The sequence below is a fragment of the Elephantulus edwardii genome, unplaced genomic scaffold, assembly GCF_000299155.1.
Source record: "Elephantulus edwardii isolate Elephantulus edwardi_28Jun2011 unplaced genomic scaffold, EleEdw1.0 scaffold00368, whole genome shotgun sequence".
NCBI classification, from domain to species: Eukaryota; Metazoa; Chordata; class Mammalia; order Macroscelidea; family Macroscelididae; genus Elephantulus; species Elephantulus edwardii.
The window spans coordinates 1,422,587-1,448,951 of record NW_006400118.1 but is presented as its reverse complement, the minus strand read 5'-3'; the positions used below and the strand labels follow the sequence as shown (position 1 = coordinate 1,448,951).

General features: G+C 41.7%; 1 protein-coding gene across 1 annotated transcript in view; it reads right to left on the bottom strand.

The window, feature by feature from the left end:
• Nucleotides 1-26,365, bottom strand: part of ARHGEF26 (Rho guanine nucleotide exchange factor (GEF) 26) — a 182,163-nt gene that overhangs the window by 73,382 nt on the left and 82,416 nt on the right. Inside the window, exon 7 of the mRNA XM_006902100.1 lies at nucleotides 5,884-6,036. Coding sequence (XP_006902162.1) covers nucleotides 5,884-6,036 — 153 coding nt within the window. The remainder of the gene's footprint in view (nucleotides 1-5,883; nucleotides 6,037-26,365) is intronic.

The following is a 26,365-nucleotide window of genomic DNA, read 5'->3' as shown; positions in this document are numbered from 1 at the left end:
ATCCTTGCTCCAGGTTCATAGGGTTTCCAGAGGCAAGCTATTTATGGAAGTGGATGTCACTCCTGCTTCCAAGATTATCAACGATTTTAAGTACGACAATAACATAAACACATATTTACACAGGCACACACATATGTCTCTCTCATGTGTCTTATATCTGAAATTGAACAAAGATGTGAGGTGAAGGTAATGTGAAGAAGACAGAAATAGATCAGCTAGAAATTTATAAAAGTGGCAAGAAGCAAAGGGTTCATGAAATTACAGTGAATATGTCAATTATCAAACAATACAGAAATATGTGAGTAGAAACTTATAAAAGTTTGGTGGGTGGAGGGAGGGGGAAGCAAATGGGAAGGATCTGGGTGAAAAGACAGGGTCCTGATGGGCAAGGCCCAATGGTGATAAATTATATAAAACATAATGCATGAGAATGACTGTGTGAAATGTAATGCAACTGAAGAATAGTGTGGCATACAACGTACATAAACTTCGTAAGCAAACCAATTAAAAAAAGTGAAATAGAGGCCAACTTCTCTGATCTGTCCTGCCAGTCTGTCTCTGTCTGTCTCTCTCCCTCCAGCCTGGGGCAGAAAACCTCACCCGAGAGCTAGAAAGCCCCAATAAAAGCTTTCTTCCTTAAAAAAAAATTATATTTTTTATATATATAAAATAGAATGTGTATGAATGATTGTATGAAATACCATGTAAGTGAAAGCATAAAACACCATGTATATGAATGAAATATAATGTAAAGGAATATGAAAACTAATACAATATTTTTTAAAAAGTGGAAAGTAAACAAATGAAGGTCACTATATTACAGTGAATATATCAATTATTAAATAATACACAGTATTGTTGCTGTGTACCGTGGACTCGGAATCAACCCATAGCTGATTCTCTAGTAGGTAGAGGAAGTTAATTGCACAGGAGGAGATTAACCATCCTTCTCCCACAAATACACAGTAAGACCGCATATAAAATAAACTACAAATAAATGCATTAATAATAAAGCAAATTGTATGCTAAAGTCTCTCCTTGGGACCAAGACAATGACCTACAAAAGCTGTTATCTGTCAGGCTGAACTAATATGCTAGGCTTTTGGTCTTTTCAACAGCTCTCTTTTCTAAGACAAAATATTTTGATCACGTCATCCATTAAATTACCCCTCCAGGACATACGAATAGTGACAGTGCTGTCCCAAGACTGGTGTGAAACTTAGCATAAGAAGAAACCCCAAAAAGCATCATCTTACATAAAACTACTCATACGTACAACCTTAAAGGGCTGCCAAGTGGAGATTCCAGTCAGAGACTAGAAGCTCAGAAGAGTTTGCACACTGACAGACTTAATAACTGTTAGCCGAGACATGGAGGCTGTAGGGTTAAAAGAAGGGTTAGAGGGTAGGGGTAGGGAACAACAGAGATGGGAAGTGGAGCACTGGATAACTGTATTCTCAAAAAAGGTGGCTCAGAATACCATAGCAATGGGAGACATTTCTCAATTTATTTCAAAAACTGAGGTAATTTGGATTAAGTCTGTTAAAAATAAATTAGGAAATACTCCTATCAGCAAATCTAAAGAAATTAAACAAATGTTTTCATTTCTTCAAATGGAAGATTTTTAGACATTTGTCATCATTACTGCCATCATCATCACCATTGTGCCAAATAAAATGACCTTTAGGGTAGGTACAATTCAGTTATTTTATATTAGAGATATGCTGGAAGTAGATCATTGAAGGTTTATGTTTCTGTTCTGTCACTTACACTATCTGTGTGAAATGTAGCTATCGCCTTGATTTTTTATTTTACTTTTTTAATATGTCAAATATATGTTAGTAGACATATTTAAAAAATGGAAGATTTTTTAACATTGAAAAGATTTACTAAAAAAGTTTTTTTTAAAAAAATAATAATTAAACTCTTAAACCAGTTACATATCAAAATCCCTCAGTCCCTGGTGCCTATTCTAAGGATATTCACATCTGAATCAACCGCAGCCCGAACGGATCCTTGTTGGCTGGTTTTCAGTCCCGGGCGTTTCTAACGTGCAGCTGGAAGTCACTAACATTCCTATCAATCACAACAAAGCCCTGGAAGCACACACGCCAACTTCCACGTCGAGGCCTAATGACGGCGTGACTAAGACAAGCTAGAGAAAAAACTTTCCTCTTTAGAGTCAAAGATTGTACAGCAGGAGCTATTCACCTTTTTAAACTTTGAGAAACAAAATCTCCTTTAGCTCTAATTCAAGACCTTGTTTTGGAACTTGCAATTTATATTCTCTGATAACTTCAAACCAAAGTCTATCTTTTTATATCAGTGGTTCCCAGTAGGAGAGGGAGGAAAGAAAGGGGTGTGGCTGTCTTCCAGTCAGGGGATACATGGCAATGTCTGTTGACATCTGTGGTCATCACAACTGAGGAAAGTGGGTGCTTCTGGCACTTAGGAGGTAAAAGCCAGGGAAAGTGCTAAACAGCTTACAGGGCACACGATGGCCACACAGCAAGACCTTCTGCTGATGGTAGGAGTCACTGAGTCAGCTCTGAGCCTCAGCGACTCTATGAGCACCAGGTCTGAGTAACTGTGACAGTTACTGAGTCAGTCCATCTTGTTGAGGTTCTTACTCTCTTTCACTGACCCTCCAACCTGAATGTCCTTTCCCAAGGTCTTGACAGCATGTCCAAAAATATCCATCCCAAAATGACAAGGTGAGTTGAGAATGAGACACTTGTTTAAAACAAACAAAACCAATTTCATTTGAGGTTGGCAGCTCTGGGTTTTCACCCTCGCACATGCAAGAATTTAATGAGGATGGCAGTGGTTTCAACTAGTTTATGGGGTTTTTGCTGGTTCTAGTTCTACAAGTAACCATCACTGACCCTTTGCATGGAAGCCAGACAGACCTCGATGGCATGGCAATAAATACCACAACTCTCAGAAGGATAAGAGAATGATAAACTCAAAAAAAGCTTACAATACTGTACAATTATACCATGAAGCTTCTACTGGTGATAAGTAAAGACTCTTACAAAGAAAACAAGATAGATATTTACTGCATAGCCATTGACCTTTTTTTTCCTTAGTGACAAATACTGTGGTTACGTAGTTTCTGCCCTAACTAAAAACCAATTTTTTTAGAAACATTTTGACAGCTATCATCTACCATGATCTTTTTAAAGTCATACATGGCAGGTACATAAGAAGCTCTGGTTGTCTAGTCTGTACCCAAAGATGGTACCTCTCAGAGCAGCTGGAATCCACCAGCAGCTCTGAGAGAAAGATGGGCAATCTCCTCCTTTGCAATTTACAGCCTCTGAAAACAAACTGGAAGATCAGCCATAAGGCAAGAGTTTGAGAATCAGGTCAAAACTCTCAGTGACTGACAGAAACCCACAGTCAGCAAGTCATTTCTGACTCAGTGATCTTCAGGACAGAATGGACTGCCCTGTGGGCAGATTACCACATCTTCCTCCCAGGAGGTGGCATCAAGCTGCCAACCTTCTGGTTAGGGCCCCAGGCCTTGGGCATCACACCCTCTGGGTTCCTGTCCAGGAACTGAAACAGGACAATGGAAGAAGATGCAGAATAAATTCAATGCTTAACTCTTTTTTTTATTGTCCAACTAAAATCTTTTTTCCTTTTTTTAAAAAAAATTTAAATAGCATTCAGTTTATTACAAATATTTAGTATTGGCTTCCCACCCCATATTTCCCCCCTTTTGTTTTTATCATAAGTATGTTATCATCTAGATGAACATCCTTTATACACAAACAAATTAAACATAATAAACTCAAAGAAATACTTTCAAAAATCTCCATATGACCAGAAGGATTCAGGTTGAATATTCCTTGAAAGTTTAATTGTCCCATTGCCACAGTGCTTGTCGAAACCTGTTCTGATTAATCTCCTTTGCCAGTGTGTCCTTTGTCATTCCCTATCACTCCTCCCTGAGAGATACTTCACCCTGATTCACAAGGAAAAGGGGACGGCGTATTCTCTTAGCTACTTCCTGCTGAAAAGGGACGCTGTAGGTTTCAGGGTGAAGATCTTCTCTAAAGAGCCCCTTAGGCAATAGGAAACACTACTGTGGAGACTGATTTTGGAACCAACTAAAATCTTAAAGGATATTTTCCCCCCAATTGCTTTCCTTTAGATTTTGCCAACTCCTCTTACCCGTACTGAGGGAGCAATCATGTAAAAGTGCACCTTCGCATGGATTCAGGACACGGAATTTTCAATCGCTTGCTCTGCCTCTGGGAGCTGAATAAGGACGGCAGGAGGGCTGATAATTTTGAATTGTGGTGTCAGAGAAGAGCACTGAATATCCCATGGATAGTCAAAAGAACAAACAAGGGGAGCTCTGGTGGCCTAGTGGCAAGGACCTGCAACTATAATCCCAGAGTCGCACGGTTCGAATCCACCAGATGCTCTCCCGGGGAAGGAGGGACTATCTCCTCCTGTACCAGTCAGATCTGATTTGACGGTACACTCACACACACAAAATTAAAAAAAAGAACAAACAAGTATGTTTTGGTTTGCAGCCAGAATGTTCTAGAAGCAAGAACAGTAAAGCTTTGTCTTACAACACAACCATCCCAATTACCCCAGTCACTGAATCAATCTATCTCATAGAGGGTCTTCCCCTCCTGCACTGTCTCTCCACCCTCCCAAGCATGATGTCCGTCTCCAAGGACTGGTCTCTCCTTACAACACGTCCAAAGTATGTTAGATGGAGCCTCAGAATCCTTGCCTCCAAGGAGCCGCCTGGTTTATTCCTCTCTAGGATGAATCTGTTTGTTTTCTTGGCAGTCTGTGGTACATTCAATACTCTTCTCCAGCACCACAGCTCAAAGGCGTCAATTCTTCTGACCTCCCTAGTCAATGTCCAGCTTTCTGATGCATAACAAGTGATTGCAAAGACCATGGCCTGCATCAGACACACCTTAGTCTCCAGAGTGACACCATTGCTCTTCAGTACATTGGCAAGATCCCTAACAGCAGACTTTCCCATCGCAAAACGTTTTATTAATTTCCTGGCTACTGGTGCTGAGAGTGTTGACTGTGGAGTCAAGCAAACTAAAGCTGTTAACAATCCCAATCTCTTCACCATCCATCCTGATGTTGCCAATTGGCCCAGTGGTGAGTGGTACCCTCAATACTAGACAAATTAATAGAGCCACTGGAAGAGAATGAGATCAGAATATTAGAAAACCCTGGGTCCCAAAGATCTATCCAGAACCATGGGAGACTGTCTCTGGGCTTTTGGAAAACCATTCAATTGGCAACCACTAGTCATCATCTGTTGACTCTCGGTGACCTTCTGAGTAACAGAAGTAGATGAGGTCAGGTCCTGCATCAGTAAACACCTTAGAAAGCCCGGCATGAAGTGATGATCACCCCAGTACCTTATAGCACTTAAAAAAAAAAATCAAACCATAACAGCAACTCAAGTTTCATAACTGCTTTACAGAGAAAATTCTGCAGACTCAATCTTTACTAGTTTACTCCTGAAAGCATTATTTTTGTTAACTGTGATTTTAATGAAAGTTGACAGAAAAGTTGGATTTTCATTCATTTATTGTTGCACATTTTCCTCCCTACCCACCCCAGTTCACTTAAAAAAAATTCATTCATTTTTGCATAATTTCCTTCCCTCTCCCCAGTCCACTTTGTTATGCCCCTCTTATTCTGGACTGTTACCATATAAACAGTGCCTAATTATTGTTTTAAAACCATTATTCTTAAACATTTCTCCCAGGGAAACAGTCTATCTGCAAACATTTCTAACTATGACGTGAAAGATCAATGCATTCGAATCAATGTGACTGAATTATAAAGTGAGGTTTGAATCAGTAACGTTTGGTATTGCTTACTTACAATAATTTCTGCAACGTCCGCTGTTGGTAGACTTCATTTGTGCAGTATTTCACGTAGGGGTCAAACGTGGACGCTGTGTGTTTTTCTACAATGTCACTTATATCGTCAATGAAGATATTATTCTGATGCCTGGCTTCCAACTCCATAAAGAATCTGAAAAGACAAAACAAAAGACTGTAACTATCTTCCATGTATTTCAAAAGACAACAAATTCTCTACACATGCTTGTATCATACAGAACTTGAAAACATCCATAGGACACAGTACCAACTAAGTGCCTCAGTTACTGAGTGATGTCATCATAGAAATACCAGAAATAGAGGTCTTTCCAAAAAACAGCAAGTTTTCTCACAGGTGGTTGTTGGTAGGTGCCGCTGGGTCAACTGTAATGGGTTTGAACCATGCTCTACCTTGTGCCATCCTCATCATCTCTGCTACACTAGAGATCCCACTATTAAAGTTGTTCTGTGAATTCATCTCACTGAGGGTCTTCACTTCCTCAGTGACCCTCCACTTTGCTGAGCATGATGTCCTTTTTCAAGACCTGGCCCTTCCTAAAAACCAAAGTCTGTGAGACAAAGTTTCACCATCCTTCCCTCTATGGACTACTTTGTCTGAGCCCTCTCCAAGCCATATCTGTTTGTTCTCTTGCCAGTCAATGGGATATTTAGCACCCTTTTCCAATACCACAATTCAGAGGCAATTATTCTGCTGTCATCTTTATTCATTGTCCAACTCTCTATGCCTAACAAGTAATTGAAAAAAGAAAAAAGAACATGGCTTGGCTCAGATGCACCTTAGTCTTCAAAGTGATATCATTGCTCCTTAATAATGTAGAGAGGCTCCTGACAGCACACCTGCCCAAGGTAATACATCTCCTCATCGCCTGACTGCTGGTACCAAGGATACCAAGGAAGATGAAATCACTGACTATTCAATCTTTTCTCCGCCTATCACGATGCTGTGTATCAATCCAGTGGTGAGGATTTCTGTCTAATTGATATTAAGATGCAATTCACACTGAAAGCTGTACATAATCTCGGATTTTCTGCAGTAAGCATTTCAAATCCACTTCACGTTCAGCAAGCAAAATTGTGTCATCTACATAACACAGGTTATTGTTGAGTTTTCCTCAGATCCTGATGCCACATTCTTCTTCACTGAGTTCAGCTTCTCGGAAGATTTGCTGGGCATAGAAACTGAACAGGAATGGAGAAAGGATACCATCTTAATGCACGCTTTTCTTGAGTTTACCTTCCTGGCCAATAAACTAGAGGAGATCTGTATTTGTTCCCAATGCGATTCAGTAGAATTTCACAGGTTAGTAGGTTAGAATGCCAAATACAGATACAGAGCACTGGCTCCAGGGAAGGCTTTCTTGACCTTCCACTCCAGAGTAAGTCTTGTCTCTTCTGAGCTCTCTTCAGGAGATTTAGCACATAACTTCTCCATCCCACTTGCTGGTTTGCATGTAATCTCTTTTCCATTTTAAAAGAGATTGACTCAAAAGACCATCTATCCTAATCCTGTATCATTAACGCATTCCCAAATAGGATTATGACCACAGGAATGCTGATCTCTGGTGCCCAACCAACACCCCCTCCCCAGTTAGTTCACGCTTCTCTTTGAAAGGAAAAATTCTTTCATTGTTATACAGACCCTCCCGCCAAGTCCACTCCACTATGCAGCCTTCATTCTGGACTCCTGTCATCACAGTAATACCTATTTTTTAAAATTTTTTTATTATTATTAATTTTAATGAAAATTTACAGAGACTTTCGATTTCCATTTCATTGTTGCACTCCCCCCCCACCCCCGCACACCTCAGTTCACTCTTCTCTTTGAAAAGTAAAAGAAAAATTCTTTCATTGTTATACAGTCTCTCCCCACAAGTCCACTCTACTATGCACCCTTCACTCTGGACTCCTGTCATGACGATAATACCTAATCATATATCCCCTTTAAACAGTTCGCTCCCTCATCTGTTTCAACACAGAATACAATAATACTTATTTTTAATAGTGTCAATGTCAAAGCAGAATGTGCTTGGCTTTGTTTATTTTATATTTAAATTAAAGGTGGTTGATATAGGCTGTTGAGTTCAGAATCAACTCATGGCAGCCTTTCCATTGGGTTTCCAGAGGCTACAAATTGCACAGGAGAAAGTTGCTCATCTTTCTCCCACAGAAATTGGTAGATTTAAACCGCCTCGCCTGCCTTTCAGTTAACAATGCAACTCCTTTCCACTGAGCCATCAGAACGAATCCCCTAAAGTCAGTAATATTTTTAAATCCATTACACTGGCAAATCTTTTATGGTGATAAATGAAATCTTCCTTTTCCTTGAAAAAAGCCAAGTTGCTGTTGTTTTTGGTTTTACAATTGCATTCCTTCAAGCTTTTAACAGCTAAAGACAGGAACTTTAACAGAGACTCCCTCTAAGATATTTTTTTTTCTAGAATTACATAATAATGACTTTCTACGTGGTTTTTATTTTATAAACTTTTCTTTAGACACTGCCATAAAACATGTACAGAAACGTACTTGTTAAAATGAAGAACAAATTCTTTGCCTTTATTTGAAAACCAGCTAAAAAATGTGGTTATTATCTGTCCTTGAGTCAGCTCCCAACTGCGACCCCAGGTACGGGGAGTTTGGACCATCGTGACCCGTGCATTCATTGCTGACCTGCAAGGGGACCACTGTGCCTTTATTCCTGGTCTCCTAGTCTGGAAGCTCCGCTGTGTCTGCTGAGTATTCCCTACATACAAGCCTGCCCTGACTTAGGCTGGTGGCTGTGGAAAGCAGCACTGGCCCAGAATGCAACTTACACGTCCCACACAGAAGGGAAACATTCTCCCCCTGCATCTACTACAGTCTGGCTCACAACTGTGTTTTCAGCCATACATACATATTATGCATCAGAGATCTGGACAATGACCAGGGAGGATAGAAGGAGAATTGATGCCTTTGAGCTGTGGTGCTGGAGAAGAGTATTGAATGTACCGTGGACTGCTAAGAAAACAAACAGATTCATCCCGGAGAGGGTTAAACCAGGCTGCTCCTTGGAGGCAAGGATTCTGGGACTTCGTCTAACATACTTTGGGTACGTTGTAAGGAGGGACAGGTCCTTGGAGAGGGACATCATGCTTGGTAGGGTGGAGGGACAGCACAGGAGGGGAAGGCCCTCTATGAGGTGGACTGATTCAGTGACTGGGGTAATCGGGATGGGTGTATCAGAGGCAGTGCAATTGGCACAGGACAGAGCAGGGTTTAGGGCTGTTGTACATAGGGTCGCTATGAGTCACAAGTGACTCAACGGCACATTACAACAAGCAAAACTAATATGCAAGGTAAGTATGTTTTTGGTGAAACATTCTTGTAGGTCGTGTAACCCTGGTATGTCCACTTGCTATAGAGAGGTAACTTGTGGTTGCTATGAAGCCAAACACTGTGACATTGATGAGTCAAATGAGTTAAGCTCCCCGATTAAAACAAGCTTGGAAGCAGGAGTGGCATCCACTTCCATAACAGCTTGCCTCTGGAAACCCTATGAACCTGGAGAAAGGACGAAAGTTATACAGGAAGTGTCCAGGACTTTCGTTCACAGGGTCGCTATGAGTTGCCTGAGACTCGACGGCATTTAACAACAACAAATAAGTACCAGCAAGCTATGTGGGGAAACGCTTCCCTTATGGTACCAACAGAACATTCTAGAGTGTACGGAAGTGGATTCAGATTCTGCTGTAGATGAGATCTGGGTAGATGTGGGTTTACTGAGGTTTTGTATGTGTAGTTTTTGTTGTTTGGGTTTTTTCTTAGTGGTCAGTGATCAGAATCAACTGCTCTGAACACAACTGGTCCAGGGAAGGCAGACCTAGCCTGAGGGTCACCCAAACACACAGGCATCACAGATACTCCGGGGTGTTCTGTGCTGGGAAGCAGCATCCTTGCTGCCACTTTGAGTCAAAGTGACGAGCAAGTGCAAACCTGTCCATGTCTAAACAGACCAACACTGACAGGAAATGTGTTCAGTCCCCAAACAGAAGGAAAAACACAGCCGTTGCTTCCTGATCAAAATATTCTATGTCCTAAGACATATGTCCTAAGACTTATACTCTAAGTCTAGAGACAAAGGTGAGCCTGATCCAGGCCATGGTTTTCTCAATTACTTGTTATGCTTCAGAGAGCTGGACAGTGACTAAGGATGACAGAAGAAGAATGGATGTCTTCGAGTTGAGGTGCTGGAGAAGAGTCCTGAACATATCATGGACTGCCAGGAAAACAAATTGGTCTGTCTTGGGGAGGGTGAAACCAAGTCTCTCCTCCCGTAGGCTAGGATTTTGAAGCTCCATCTCAATTACTTTGGCCACGTCTGGAAAAGGGCATCATGCTCGGAAGGGTGGACAGACAGTACAGGAGAGGAAGACCCCAGATGAGATGGATTGATACAGTAACTGGGGCTCAGGACAGGGTAGGGTTCAGAGCTGCTATACATAGGGTCGCTATGCATTGCAGGTGACTCAATGGCACATAACAACAATAACGCACTATGACAGATTTGGAAGCAGGAGTGGCATCCACTTCCTAAACAACATGCCTCCGGAAACTCTATGAACTTTGATGAATGTCAATAGTTGTAGAAGGGACTTCAGGCCTTTTGTTCATAGGGTCTCTATGAGTCATGCTTGACTCGACAGCAATCAACAACAACAGTTTAGAATTAAGACAAAACCCCTACAGCAACCAAAACCAAAACCATGACAAATGTGATTAGAGAAGGCAATATAAACTTTATCTTTGATAATATACAAGCATTGAAACAAAATTCAAATGGTAAAAGGAGAAGACAGGATTATTACTTGATTAATGAATCAAGTAACAGAAATTAATGTCTATGAGAAGTCTGACAATCAGACAACTACAACAATCTGCTGAAGGTTCAATGACGTTTTCTCCTCTGGAGACTGTCTTCTCACATTCTATTTTGACTTTTTCTCCTTTAGTTTTACCTTGGATTAAGCCTAAGGGTCAAGATGAATTAAAAGTGGTTGAGAGTTGAAGAGAAAGGATTGTCAACAAAATGCTCTGGTAGCCTTCACTCCATTCTGATAGCCACTGACTGATCCTTTAAAACTCTAGAGTGGTTTCTGCAAAAAGATTCTTATCTTCCTATTAAAACCTGTAAGGTCAGAAAAGGCTGAGGGGTAAGTGATAACTACATTCTGGACTCTGATCAAAGAGCTTTCTTATCATTAACACAACACAATGCAAGTTTTAAACCCAACAGCACACAGGCACCTTCAATCCAAAAACCAAACTCACTTTCAAGTCAATTCAGGCTCAAAGAGAGCTTCCACAGCGTTTCCAAGGCTTACATCTTCACAAGAGACTAACCAACTTTCTCACACAGTTCGGCTGGTGGATTTGAACTACATATCTTTGGTTATTGCAGCAACACGGTAATACACTACAGTACGAGGATTCTTTCTCCTTCAGGGAAAATCACAAAGCAAATTGCAGTGAAGACAGAAAGAACTGGCGGCCAGGGAAATGAGGGGCAAATCCAAATGTCCTTCAGGACACACAACCTTAAGTCTTCTCCCTTCCAGGGACTGTGTGTTGCAGTGATTTCAAATATCAGCAGCGTCACCTCTGACAGACAAGTTTCAGCCAACCTTTCAGACTAAATGGGACAGATTAGGAAGAAAGCCTTAGTGACTTATTCTTAGCCAATGGAAATCACAATAGATCACAACAGAACAATGTGGAACTCTTCGGTAGTTCAGAGGAATCAGGTGCTACAGGAGAGCATGTCTGTTGAAGCAGAGGGCAGGTGAGGATATGGGGACCCTTGATAACACATGTTTGCACAACAGCTCCAACGACAGACGACCGTGCTGGTGAGCGTGCAGATGATGGAAGATGAGGCAGTGTTCCTTCTGCTGTATCAAACAAGTCACAACTGCTCTGCCGGGGAAGGAGGGACAATCTCCTCCTGTACCAGTCAGATCTGATTTGACGGTACACGCACACACACAAAAAAATAATAAAAAATTTTAAAAAAAAATCAGAACTGAGTCAAGGACAGTTACTGCTTTCTCTATACTCTTACAAGCAAAGCACTACATAGAGGAACCATGAAACAAATAGGACCAAACATATAAATAAAAACTGTATTACAAAGGCTTTGCCATTTTTGCCCATCAACAAACGAATGGATAGAGAAGCTGTGGTATATTCACACAATGGAATACTACGCTGCATTGAAAAACAAGGAATTCATGCAATATTATTCAAAATGGGTGTGACCCTGGAGGACATTATGCTGAATGAAATATCTCAGTCACAAAAGGACAAATACTGCATGGTGCCACTGTTTAGAATGGGACTGACATCAGGGTTGGGGTAAAATTGAGAAAAACTGGATAAATTATGTATACTGCTTTGAAACAGATGAGGGAGAGAATAATTTAAAAGCGATGTATGATAGGGTATTATAGTTATCACAAGAGTCCAGAATGAAGGTTGCAGAGTGGAGTGTACTCAGAGTGGGGGGATTGTATACCAATGAAGGAATTTTACTTTTCAAAGAGAGGAGCAAACTTGGGGGTGGGGGGAGGGCTGGGCAGGGAGAAAAGTGCAACAATGAATGAATGGAAATCCAAAATCTCTGTAAATGTTCATTAAAATTAATAACATAAAATTTTAAAAAAGGCTTTGCCATTTTCATTCTATTTAGGCTGGGCTTTTGCTGAGAAATGAGAATTCAAAGGATTCAGCGTCTGACACTGCGTCACAAAAATAAAGTGGCGAAAGGGGGCTTGTTCCCATGGTAACCTTTGCATGCTCATTCTTTTGTTCCAGTGCTACTCATATGCATTCATCCATATTTTAATTTCTCCTGGAAATCGGGATAGCCCTCTAAAGAACAACAGCCAGCCAGCACTCCCATCACGATGTCCTCAGAGGAGACGAAAGCCCTTAGATTCACAGGCTTGGGATGCTCTGGGTTATTATGGGAACCGTTACAGTTTTTAATTATGTTTCTTAATTGAGTACACTATTCATTTCTATTTATTAATCCAGAAAATGAAATGAAATTCCATTCTTAGGAGAACCCCCTACAAAAAAGTATGACACTCTTGGATCGCCAAGGCTCTTTATTTCCTCTTTCTAGAATAGTCTACAGTGTGTTGAATGAATCAAAATGTTGGGGTTCACTGTCACTGAGTCAGCTCTGAATCAAGGTGACCTGACTGTAGAAAGAGATGTTTTCTAGTCCTGTGCCTCGTTCAAAGTCAATGGTATGTTTAAATCTCATTCTTTTAGCCATTGTACATTTTAATGCCTTCCAATCTAGAAGGCTCAAAGTCCAGTACTGTATCAGACAGTATTCTGTTGTGATTCATGTTGTTCTTAGGGGGTCATCATGTCAGCTGGGACTCAGAGCTCCCGTGTAATATCCAGTACTCTTTTCCAACACCACAATTCAAAGGCATTAATTCTTCTGTCCTCTTTATTCACTCATCAGCCTTCACATAAGAAGCAGAAGAAAATATTTGTGATCCACACAGGGTTTTTACTGGCTAATTCTTAGAAGGAGATCACCAGGTCTTTCTTCCTAGTCTGTCTTAGCCTCTGAGTTCTGCCGAAATTTGTCTACCAAGGGTGGTAGGATAGCTTTTTATAGCAACAGACTGGCAGATGGTGTGTATCAATTGGTTCTAGTTATTATACCTCTGTGAAGTGCTAAAAAGCAAGGACGTCCATTTAAAGACTAAAGTGTGCTTGCCTCAACTGCTTCATACAAATGTGAAAACTGGATAATAAATAAGGAAGATTGAAGAAAAATGTCGATGTCCTTGAATTCTGATGTTGCCTGAGAATATTGGATATTCTGTGGGCTGGTAAAAGAATAAACAAATCTATCTTGACGAAAACACAACCAGGGCACTCCTTAGAGGCATGGACGATGTCACTGCAGGGTTCAAAATCGGGAAGGGTGTATGCCAAGGAAACTTCCTATCTCCATACCTTCTCAATCTATATGCAGAATAGATCATCCAGGAGCCTGCGCTCTATGAGGAGAAAGTGGCATCAGGATTAGAGGGGAAACTCATCAACAGTCTGCATTAAACACAACACAACTTCAACTTCACTTGCTGAAACGGAAGAGGACCTGAAGCACTTCCTACAGAAGGTCAAGGACTGCAGCCTTCAATATGGATTGAAGCTCAACATCAAGAAAACAAAGATTCTCACCACTGGGCCGACTGGCAGCATCAGGATGGATGGTGAAGAGATTAAGATTGTTAACAGCTTCAGTCTCCTTGGCTCCACAATCTACACTCGTGGTATCAGCAGCCAGGAAATCAAGAGACTAATAGGGAAAGTCGGCTGTCAGGGACCTCTCCCAAGTGTTGAAGAGCAGCATGTAGTCTAGAGACTAAGATGTGCCTGATCCAGGCCATGGTCTTCGCAATTACTTGCTATGGTCAGAAAGCTGGACAATGGCTAGGGATGATAGAAGAACTGATGTCTTTGAATTGTGGTGCTGGAGAAGAGTACTGAATATACCATGGACTGCTAGGAGAAGAAACAGGCTCATCCTAGAGAGGTTGAGACCAGGCTGCTCCTTGGAGGCAAGGATTCTGAAGCTCCATCTGACATACTTTAGGCATGTTGCAAGGAGGGACCAGTCGTTGGAGAGCAATGTCACGCTTTGGGAGGGTGGAGGGACAGGACAAGAGAGGAAGACCCTGGATGAGATGGATTGACTCAGTGACTGGAATAATGGGGGTGAGTGTGTCAGAGATGATGAGGTTGGCACAGGACAGGGCGAGCAGGGGTCAGAGCTGTTGTACACAGGGTCACTATGAGTTGCAGTGACTTGATGGCACATAACAAAAACATTCATAAAGTGGTTATGAGACATGGTTGATTTTATAGCAGGAGTGGCATCCACTTCCGTAACAGCTTGCCTCCAGAAACCCTATGAACCTGGGGAAAGGACGAAAGTTATACCAGTATCCGGGTCTTTTGTTCATAGGGTCGCCTACAACTCGATGGAACTTAACAACAACAACAACAGTAATTCCCCTTTGCTTCACAATTAAAGTGCCTCTACTTTGAGCTGTGGTGCTGGAGAAGGGTATTGAATGTACCATGGACTGCCAAGAAAACAAACAGATTCATCCTAGAGAGGATTAAACCAGGCTGCTCCTTGGAGGCAAGGATTCTGGGATTCGCCTGACATACTTTGGACATGTTGTAAGGAGAGACAGGTCTTTAGAGAGGGACATCATGCCAGGTAGAGCAGGAGGGAAAGACACTCTATGAGGTGAATTGATTCAGTGACTGGGGTAATCGGGATGGGTGTGTCAGAGACAGTGCGATTGGCACAGGATAGAGCAGAGTTTAGGGCTGTTGTGCATAGGGTCGCTATGAGTCACAAATGACTCGACGGCACATAACAACAACTATTCCAAGAGGAGGAATAGTAAGCGATGATGTGAAGTATCTACCAGACGTAACTACGCTAATAAAGAACTACATTAAATTAGCAGTGTCTTGAACACAGGGGCAGGCTGGCACAAAGCACTGCTGGCTCTGGAGAAGGCTACTTCTTGGTTTCTAGAAGCTGGAGGAAGCAGAAAGCGGGTGTTTACTACCCTTCCGTGGCATCTGCAGTGTGCTCCTCGTAGCTTCAAGAACTGGTTTGCTAATCCACTGCCTGGTAATAATTCTTTGAAAATTCAGAAGCTGGGAGAGGCTTCTGGTTTCCTTTGTCCGGTTATATAAGCTGTGTGTGAGCCTTTCGGCTGGCTGGGGACAGCACTGCCGCGTGTAATCCCTCTGCCGTCCAGGCCAGCAGCGGCGGGCACGTCTGTTCCCTCACTTCTCACTTTGCTTACACAGTCTTGCTGTGTGCGGGGCTTTCATTGGGAGCTGCCTTGAGCCTTTTGTGGAGACAGTGGGATATAAATTATCAACAAACAAATTGAGAAAAGGTGGATTCTTTCTCGCTGCTGGGAAACAGCACCAAGAATAAATTTCCAGAACACTGGAGCAAAGTCAAGCCCAACACACAAGTCTTTTCACGCAGAAGCCCCTTGGCCCAGTGTGTGCTGGCCATTCTGGTCTGAAAACCAGCACAGGGGAGACAGTGGTGCCTTCGGGCACAGCTTCCACGCCCTTTCTACACTGACTCCCTGACACTTCAATTAGAACTGGCTTGTCACTGAGGAGAAATATTTCCAGGGAGTCCTCATTCTCAATTTTCTCTTTATTAAGTTTACTAGGAAAAGCTATATTTTTAAATGTTTTTTAACAAAACTTTATCAACTGTTACACAATGCAGAAAATGACATGGCTTATAAATATTCAGCTGAATTTCCTGCTTTTGGACACAGCACATGTATTTGCACACAGACCAAAGAACAGAACATCAGATTTCCACAAAGATTCCTCCTGGTCTCTTCCAAAGGGAAGCCCCTGTGGCCTTCTCTGTAGAAAGTTGCTCTGCTCACCCAAGGCCACATGGCCCTGATGGTTTGAATCTACTGGTGAGGTGACTGTGGGGCAAAAGATAGACCATCTTTTCCCTACAGTCCAGTGGAGGGTCAGCCCTGAATTAGTTTGCACCAGAGGACAATGAGAAAAAAATAACTCTCTTGCAAAAGCTGTCACGTTAGATAGAAAGAGTTGAGAGGGAAAGGAAGAAACTGGTCCCAAGAAACGAACAGGCCTTTACTGTGTGGTCTGACAGGTACACCAAGTGATCTGACCACAGGCGGAGAGAGTCAAAACGGTGCCCTCTTTTTATAGTGGTTTTCTTTTTTTTCTTTCTAGGTTTTTTGGGGAGGGGGTTTCTTTGATTTTAATACTAGTTTATTTTCGGGAGGGATTTAGTGAAGGGTAAGGGAGGGCAAAGCCTTATCAGGATCCAAAGTCCAGTGTTTTCAGATTTCTCAAGGAATGATCAGGCCTGGGGACAACTGTCACAGACCCTAAAGGGACATAAAGGATGGGGCGAAGTTCTCTAAGGCTTCTTCCTGCTGAACTGGGGTGATGCTGGGGGCTGCTGTTGGTTTCCTCTCAGGTCCGAAGGAGGAACATCGTTTTCACGTATTCTTAGACAGTTGCTTGGGAGCGATGTCAGTGAGGCTGAGGCGGATTGTTAAAAACTTGAGAGTAGAAAAAAAAATACCTTGAGAATTGAGGTCGTATTGGATGTTTCCTGATTCAAATAGCAAATGACCTTTGGAATCAGTAGGAAAGTGGGATCAGGCAGAGATGGAAAAGTGTGGGCTATTTCAGAGGGTGCAAGCCAGACCCGATAAAGAGCCTGGGCAGACCTTTGTAGCACTCACGGCCGTAAGGCTGTGAGAGCAGTTCCCTCTGAGAGGGCAGTCAAGCTCCAGGTCACCAAGTGCCACCATTTAGCTGTGAGTGAGCTCAGAGGGTCAGCTTGCTGTCCTCTTTGCCCAGCTGTAGAGACGTGGAAAGGACATTTCGGCCTATGACTGGATGTTCCTTCCAATGAGGACGATTCCCTGGTTTTGACACTATAATGTTAAGAGAGAAAGAGAATCCAAGGCAAGAGGGAAGGGAGGAGGCTGGTCCCAAGAAACGAACAGATCTTTATTGCTTTGGCCTGACAGGGACACCAAGCGGCCTGACCACCCACGGAGAAAGTTGAAATGGCCTGAAGCTATCCTCTTAAATAAAGAAATGTTTTCTATTGCTCTCACCAGTCTTATCAGATTATAAAAACCCAAGACCAAGAATTTTAGACAAATTCTAGAAGTCAATTTTCTAAACCATCGTGCCTTAAGAAAATTGACACCTGTAAACACGAGAGAAAACAATCCCTATGGCCTTTCTGGAAGCTCTCAAAGCTTATTAGCATTGCTTAACACAAAGCACTTCCAGGGCAGCATCTGTTAGCTGAAATATATCAACTGGTATACCATCTATTCCTGGGGCCTTATTTTTTACCATTTCCTTCAAAGCAGCTTGAACTTCTTCCTTCATCACCATAGGCTCTTACTCATATGTTGTTTCATGAAATTCTTCTGTGTCTGCCAATTCCTTTCAATACAGTGACTCAGTATATTCTTTCCATCTTCTTTTAATACTTCCAGGATCATTTAACATTCTGCCGAAAGCATCCTTGATTATGGCACCTCGAGGTTTGAATTTGTTCTTCAGTTCCTTGAGCTTAAGAAATGCTGAGCAAGTTTGGCCTTTTTTATTTTCTGACTCCCAATCCTTGCACATTTCATTGTACTATTTTGCTTTGTCATCCCGTGCTGCCTTTTGAAATCTTCTATTCAACTCTTTAGTATCTTGAATTCTTCCTTGTGCTTTGGCTTCTCTGTGCTCCAGGGCAATTTTCAGAGTCTCTTCTGTGCACCAAGTTGTGCCAAAAATTCTGGAGAACAACCACTTGAACAACTGACTGGAAGAGATCTATATTTGTTCCCATCCCAAAGAAAGGTGACCCAACAGAGTGTGGAAACTATAGAACAATATCATTGATTTCACATGCAAGCAAGATTCTACTGAAGATTATCCAAAAACGACTGGAACAGCACATCAGCAGAGAACTGCCAGAAGTCCAGGCTGGGGTTAGAAGGGGTCGTGGTACTAGGAATATTGTAGCTGATGTCAGATGGATCTTAGCTGAAAGCAGGGAATACCAGAGGAATGTGTATCTGTGTTTCACTGACTATGCAAAGGCGTTTGACTGTGTGAATCATAACAAACTGTGGCTCACTCTGAGAAGAATGGGAATCCCAGAACACTTGATCGTTCTAATGTGAAACCTACACTTGACCAGGAGGCAGTCATCATAACGGAGGAAGGGAACACTGCATGGTTCAAAATTGGGAAAGGTGTGTGCCAGGGATGTGTCCTGTCTCCATACCTTTTCAACCTGTATGCAGAACAGATCACCTGGGAGGCTGGGCTCTATGAGGAGAAGTGTGGCATCAGGATTGGTGGAAGATCTATTAACAATCTGTGTTATGCAGATGACACAACCCTGCTTGCTGAAACTGAGGAGGACCTGAAGCGCTTGCTGCAGAGGGTCAAGGACTGAAGTCTTCAATATGAATTGAGGCCCAATGTCAAGAAGACAAAGATTCTCACCACTAGACCAATTGGCAGCACCAGGATGGATGGTGAAGAGATTGAGATTGTTCACAGCTTTAGTTTGCTTGGCTCCACAGTCAAGACTCTTGGCACCAGTAGCCAGGAAACTAAAAGGCGTATTGCCATGGGAAAGTCTGTTGTTAGGGACTTCTCCAAAGTACTGAAGAGCAATGGTGTCTCTCTGGAGACTAAGGTGCGTCTGATATAAGCCATGGTCACTGCTATCACTTATTATGCATCAGAGAGTTGGACAATGACTAAGGAGGATAGAAGGAGAACTGATGCCTTTGAGCTGTGGTGCTGGAGAAGAGTATTGAGAATACCATAGACTTCTAGGAAAACAAACAGATTTGTCCTGGAAAGGGTTAGACTGGGTGGCTCCTTGGAGGCAAGGATTCTGAGGCTCCGTCTAACATACTTTGGACATGTTGTAAGGAGAGACCGGGAAGGACATCATGCTTGGGAGAGTGGAGGGACAGCGCAGGAGAGGAAGGCCCTCTATGAGGTGGACTGATTCAGTGACTGGGGTAATCGGGATGGGTGTGTCAGAGGCAATGCGATTGGCACAGGACAGAGCGGGGTTTAGGGCTGTTGTACATAGGGTCTGTAAAGGTCACAGCTCTACTGTGGGGTCAGCAAGACTGAACCGACTTGGTGGCAGTGAGCTTCTTTTAGGAGGTAAGGAAGGCTGGGAGGGGAAAGGGTATTTAGGACCTCCAGGGATTCAACATGAAACATTCTCCTTTTTCACTCTCCAGTGCTTCTGGAAGGAATAGTTCTCTAATATGCCTATTTTTGCAAAACGTAAGCATTTCTTCTATCTTTAGTTGCTGATCTTTCTCACTTGGTTAGTATTTAAAAGCCAATACTTCATTAACAAGCTTATTTTTTAAAAAATGTAGGGGAGCTTTGGTGGCCTAGTGGCAAGAAAACTGCATTGCAATCCCAGAGTTGCATGATTCAAATCCACCATATGCTCTTCTAGAGAAGGAGGGACAATCTCCTCCTGTACGAGTCAGATCCGATTTGACGGTACACATACACACACACACACACACACACACACACAAATAATAACAATAATATTTTTTTAAAAGTTTAAAAAGTGAATGTATATTTATAACTTCCTATTTTTTTAAGACCCCTCCATTTTTACTTACATTTTCATATTGTGAAAAAGGCACATCTTTTAATACGCACTAAGTTTAACCAGAGATGTTACTAATTCTTTTCTTTTTCTAAAAAATATGCATGAGTTATAAAAATTCTAGAATTTAATGCACCAAAATGTAAGAGGTGTGTAGGTTAGGATCATGATATTACAAGCAATTTTTTAAAATTAAAAACCACAAAAAAAAGAAAAAGGCACATCTGTCTGATCTTTTATTTGCTCTACTACCAAGTTTAACAGATTAGAGTATTTAGTTGAGTATCTAATTTGACTGGTGAGGGTGGGATGAAGAAACTATAATTGTGTTATCATTGAGGAGAAAAGTAGACAACTGTATTTTCTTAATGCTTCTGTAGAGAGAAAGGTAATTCAAAGTTTATACACTTATTTTTCCCTAATCACTTCACAGCACTCATTCCACACACTAAAATCTATGTTGCATCCCTCTCTTCCCCAACATTTACTAAATTTGTAGAGAGAGAGTCTCAAAATAGGCCCAAGTTCAAGTCACTTCCATGTCATCAACCTGATTCAGACTAAATCACTAAACTAACCCAGATGCAAATATCAAAATTCTCAAGAAGAAAGAAGGGCTGGTGGGTGTAAAGGGTGTGTGCACTCTGCATCGACAGCTGGGTGAAGAGATACTCATACGAGTACTTCATGGATGGAGCCTGCCCAGCTTGCAGCTCTGCATATCCCAGACATGGCATCCAAATACAAACTCTCCAGTGCCACAAAGGACTAGGTCATGGTGAAGGCACGCTGGCCTTCCCATGAATATGCTGCTGTGAGGGTTGTTAGGTACTGTCAAGCTCATATGCATACAACTCATAGCAACCCAATGAACAACAGATCTGAACCCTGTCCTATCCTGTGAACCCTGTCCTCTCCTGCGCCATCCTCTTCATCTGACAGACGTAAGCCCATAGCTGTAGTCATTGTGTCAATCCACCTTGTTGCGGTCTTCCTCTCTTTAACTGACCTTTCTAAGCATGACACCTCTTTCCAAGGAATAACCTCTCCTAGCAATGTGGCCAAAATAAGTGAGATGAAGTTCTCCATCCTTTTTCTTTTTTTCCTTCTATGTATCCATGCTCTATGACCCAGTGGCACTTAACAACAACAACAAAAAAAAAGGAGTTTTTCTTTTGCTTTCCAAGGAGAGGAGCAAACTGGGGGTGGGGGTGAGTGGGTGGGGAGAAAAGTGCAACAATGAATGAATGGAATTCCAAAATCTCTGTAGATGTTCATTGAAATTAATAATAATAAAAAAAGAGTTTAAAAAAAACAAAAGAAAAAAAAACAACAACAAACCCACAACATATATCTATTCAAGGTTCTAATCCTGAATAGACAGTCGGGGAAAAAGTAATGCCACCTGATCCCTGGAGCACACCATTCTCCTGATCTCCTCCTCAGTCTCTCTCCAGTGACTCCCCCTTAATTTCCCAGATTCTTAGTATTTGAACAGCCTAAGACTTGGTAATTAGCTTTTTCTTACCTCCATTCTTCCCTTAACAATCTCCACTGCTTGACATTTTATCTATATGCCAAACCCAAACCAGTTGCTATAAAGTAGATTCCAACTCACAAAGATCCCATGTGTGAAAGCAGCAGAAACCCTCTTGTTGCTGTTATACTCCAATGAGTCAGGACCAACTCAGAGCTGTCCTTTAAGGGAGGTTTTCTCACGCAGTTAATCGCAGGGGAAGAAATTCTCCATTCCCCACCCCCCCACCCCCAAGAAACAGCGGGTAGATTCAAACCCTGTGCCTTTGGGCTGTCAGTGCAATTCCTTATCACCAGGCTATCAGAGCTCCCTTAGAAATACTCCATTAACTGACTTTTCAGGGAGACTGTCAGGCTTTTCTCCAAAATGCCTGTGGCTGAACTCAAACTTCCAAAGTTTATGTTACAAGCACAGTGCCTTCACCTTTGTACCACCTGCAGGTACTAATATGTTGTCTGCTTCCAAATATCCCAGGTTTTTACTTCAGCAGTCTTTCTTGATAATTCAAAAGGTACAGGGAAAGTGGAAAGAGGAGTGGTGTCCACTTCCGTAATAGCTTGCCTTCGGAAACCCTATGAACCTGGAGAAAGGATGAAAGGCACCCACCCAAGCGTCGAGGACTCTCCTTCATAGGGTCGCTAAGAGTCGCCTGCGACTCTACGGCACTTAACAACAACAACAACAACAGGGAAAGTGGACAAGTAACTCTAAAGGCTTTCATTTTGAGTTTCATTTCTCGCTTCTCATAGTTTTTTACTACACAGTCCTTATAGAACTAAATTTTGGTCTTTCTCATATGTTGTATAGCCAGGCTCAAAATAGCAACTTGATATTGATCTACCATCGCAAACAAAATGAGAACTGTCGCACCAGGACTTGGCTCCAGTTTAAGACTAAACCTTTTTTGTTTGGGTTTGTTGTTTTGGGTTTTTTTAAGTGTTAGACATTCTTTATTTAATATCATACATAATCTACACTGAAACATTTTTTGTTACTTAAAAGGCAACATTTTAGATACAGGCCGTTTTAATGTGATTAACATAGCTGGGAGGAAGAGGATAAAGTCTTTGCTACTTTATCTCCAGCCCTTGTATTTTAACAGGCTGATGAATAGAAACTGAAGCAGCTAAGTTGTGTTGTTCTATGTGATAGTAAAGATATATCCCAGTATTTAAATATATTCATATCAGTCATAGAAATCTAAACATAAAACCATCTCCTGTAGATTGTGAGGTCCAAGTTCTCTGTTAAATAGTGAGTGTGACTAATCCAACTAGCCTGGAGTTCTGTTTTCTCTTTGGGAGTGAAAAGTAGTGAATAACACTTGCTAAATTAAAATTACTATAAAAAGTTTAAAAGTTTGATTATAATCATTTAAACAAAGTCACTCTTGACTGAATTCAGGACTAACAAAAATATTCTCTCAGCTATTCATGACCTAAATTCTGATATGAGATCATTTTAAATATGGTTGCTGTTGTTATTGTTAAGTGTCGTCGAGTCATAGACGACTCATAGTGACCCTATGAATGAAAGACCTGAACGCTTGTATAACTTTGGTCGTTTCTCCAAGTTCACAGAGTTTCCGGAGGCAAGTCATTTTGGAAGTGGATGCCACTCCTGCTTCCAAGCTTGTTTTAATCGGGATGCTCCACCAAACACTGTCCACCTTGGGTAACCATTATCACATTTGACATATCACTGTCCCAATGTTTAGCATCACAGCAACCACAAATTACCTCTGTACAGCAAATGGACAGACCAGTGCTATATCGCTTAGAAGAATGCTTGGCCAATAAAGATTTAAACCAGGCCCTCAGGCCCAAATGGGTTTGTTAACAAAAGGCCTTATCACATTATCTCACTCCCCTTAGCGAATCAACATTCTACCCTAATGCTCACCAATCTCAGCCAACAAGGTTCTGTAGAGCATGGCTCTATGGTACATGTTTAAAAAAAAAGTCACAAGACATTTCTAATTTGTAATAAATAAGGCAGTGACCAACTTGTTACTCACTGGAAGCTTTCTTAAGACAAGCTATCAACTCTGCCCTTTCTGTCTTCTTAATGCCAGCAAAGATAATTTTTGTTCCAGGGATGTATTTCTTGGGAGCCTCCAGATACCCCATCAGTGTATCCTCTCCCCAGGTGGTACCTGTGTTCTTACTGGCATCTGTGTAAGAGAATCCAAAACCAGGGCCAGTCTTGGGCCCCTATAAGCCCAGCAGATCCAACTTCCTCTTGTACACTGGGCACACTTCTGCACAAAGATTTTCTTGCTCTTCTCAACATCACACTTTTTTTATTCACACTGTAGTCCTGGGAAACTCCAAGTTAAATGCTCAGAAGCCGAACGTCTCACTCTCTAAAGGAGATTAAACTAATTGAGAAGGGATATATGATTAGATACTGTTATGACAGGAGTCCAAAATGAAGGCTGCAGAGTGGAGCGGACTTGGGAAAGGGATTGTATAACAATCAGAGAATTTCATTTTTCGTGTGTGTGTGAGTGTTTGTGTGTACCGTCAGATCGGATCTGACTGGTACAGGAGACTGTCCCTCCTTCTCCAGCAGAGGATCTGGTGGATTCGAACCACACACCTCTGTGATTACAGTGTAGCTTCCTGCCACTAGGCCACCAAACCTCCCTTAGAATTTTACTTTGCAAAGAGAAGAAAGAACTGGGAGGGAGGGGTGGGTAGAGAGAAAAGCGAAACAATGAATAAATGGAAATCCAAAGTCTTTGTAAACTTACATTAAAATTAATTTTTTTTAAAAAGACATTAAGACAGCAGTGTGCCTGTATACAGTATGTGACCGCTTCTTTTTTTTTTTTAATAAAAGGGGACACTGAAAACCAACTTATATTTGCCTTCATTTGCATAAAGAAATGCTGGAAGGGCCATCAATACCAGCAACACATTAGGTAGGAAGCTTTGCTAGTGGCGTCAGTAAGGAGTTGTGCTGCTAACCCAATGTGCTACCGCTCTGGTGGTTCAAAGTCAGCAGATGCTCGTCAGAAAAAAGAGGGGCCATTTCCTCCTGTACAATTTATAGCCTCTAAAGACCCGCTAGAGGGCCAGCTGTGAGTAGATTCTGACTTGACAGCAATGACCGAGTTAATACAGTAGTAAGAATCTACTGGAACAGTCCGTAGGGAGATGCTCTGGACCCCAAGGGCTATGCCTCTCCGCCGGTTCAAATCCCTGAGCAGCTCCTCTGGAGGAAGATGAGTAATCTCCTCCCGCCTTGGAAGCCCACTGGAGGGTGTCCATGACTTGAAACAAACCCAAAGACAATGAGTATTTTTAACAGAGTGAAAAAAGGCAGGACTTGACTTGATCTTATCTGGACATTTGAGTCATGTGAACTAATAATTAAAAACAAAATGAAACAATCTTTCCTGTCAAATAATGAACCAAGAGTCAGGAGTCATGGGTTCTAGCCTCGGCTGTGAGTCTAATTAGCTGTGAGGCTTGGCAAAAAGGTCTGTAAATTAAAGAGTGGACCATGTGGTCTCTAAGGTCCTTATTAACCCCCAGATTCTTAGGCTATAACTTAACAAAATGTGAAATAGAGTCAAGAAGTAGGCCCAGGGCAGGTGCACTGCAGTATTTACCATGAGGATAAAATGAACAAAAAGTGAGTTATATCTTAGCCAAGTTAATAATCTAAGGAGCAGACACTTGAGAAATTTTGCAATTTCTTTCACCTTCTTCAAACAAACTAGCTGGTAGTTTTAAAAATAAAGCTATGTTCATGAGTTAAACTAAATGTCAGCTAAGAATATAATGTAACAGAATTTTCCAAGGAACCTGAAGCATAAATCACATGACTTTTACTTAAGCTGGCAGGATCCAAATCCCCTGGAGTTATAAATCATTCAGCAGTGCAGTGAGCTGCAGAATTAGGCGTTTAAACTAGACATAAACTTAGTCTTTTGAATCCTGACATAATCCAGGCTCTTTTTTCTTTAAATGAAGACATTTCATTTTGTAGTAAAGAAATTTTATTTTGTAGTCAAGTGATCCAATTTAATCTCATTTCAGAAATGTTCGTTCTATGGAGCTCTGTCCCATGTTCCAATAGCCAATATCATGAAGATGTATGTAGAGATAAAATAAATATGACTAGCATGGGGATATATCTGTGTATACACTTGGACACACAAGCATGTACGCATACACATATGTGGTGCATCAAAGCAACCTGCTACCTCCAAGGACAGTAATTCAAATGTACCAGTGAGTCAGTGGGAGAAAGATGGACAGAGTCCTCCCAAAACCTGAAGTGTCGCTATGAATCAGAAATGGCTCGACAGCAGGGTGTGTGTGTGTGTGTGTGTGTGTAAAGAGAGGATTATGTAGAAATGAACCCATTAAAGAAATCCATCGGTGCAGAAGAATAAAGAACTACAGGAAAAAATTGCAAAAGATGGAAGAATTGAAACTATAGATAAGGAAGCACAAGAACTTAAAAAATCAAAACAAGAAAGAGACAATAAAAGCCAATATTGTCCTGGTAATGACAGAAATGCATGGGAACACGATTCAGAATATCAAGACCTCAATGGCACAAGTTTCCAACATGCTGTTGTTGTTATGTGCCATCGAGTCGCTTGTGACTCAAAGTGACCCT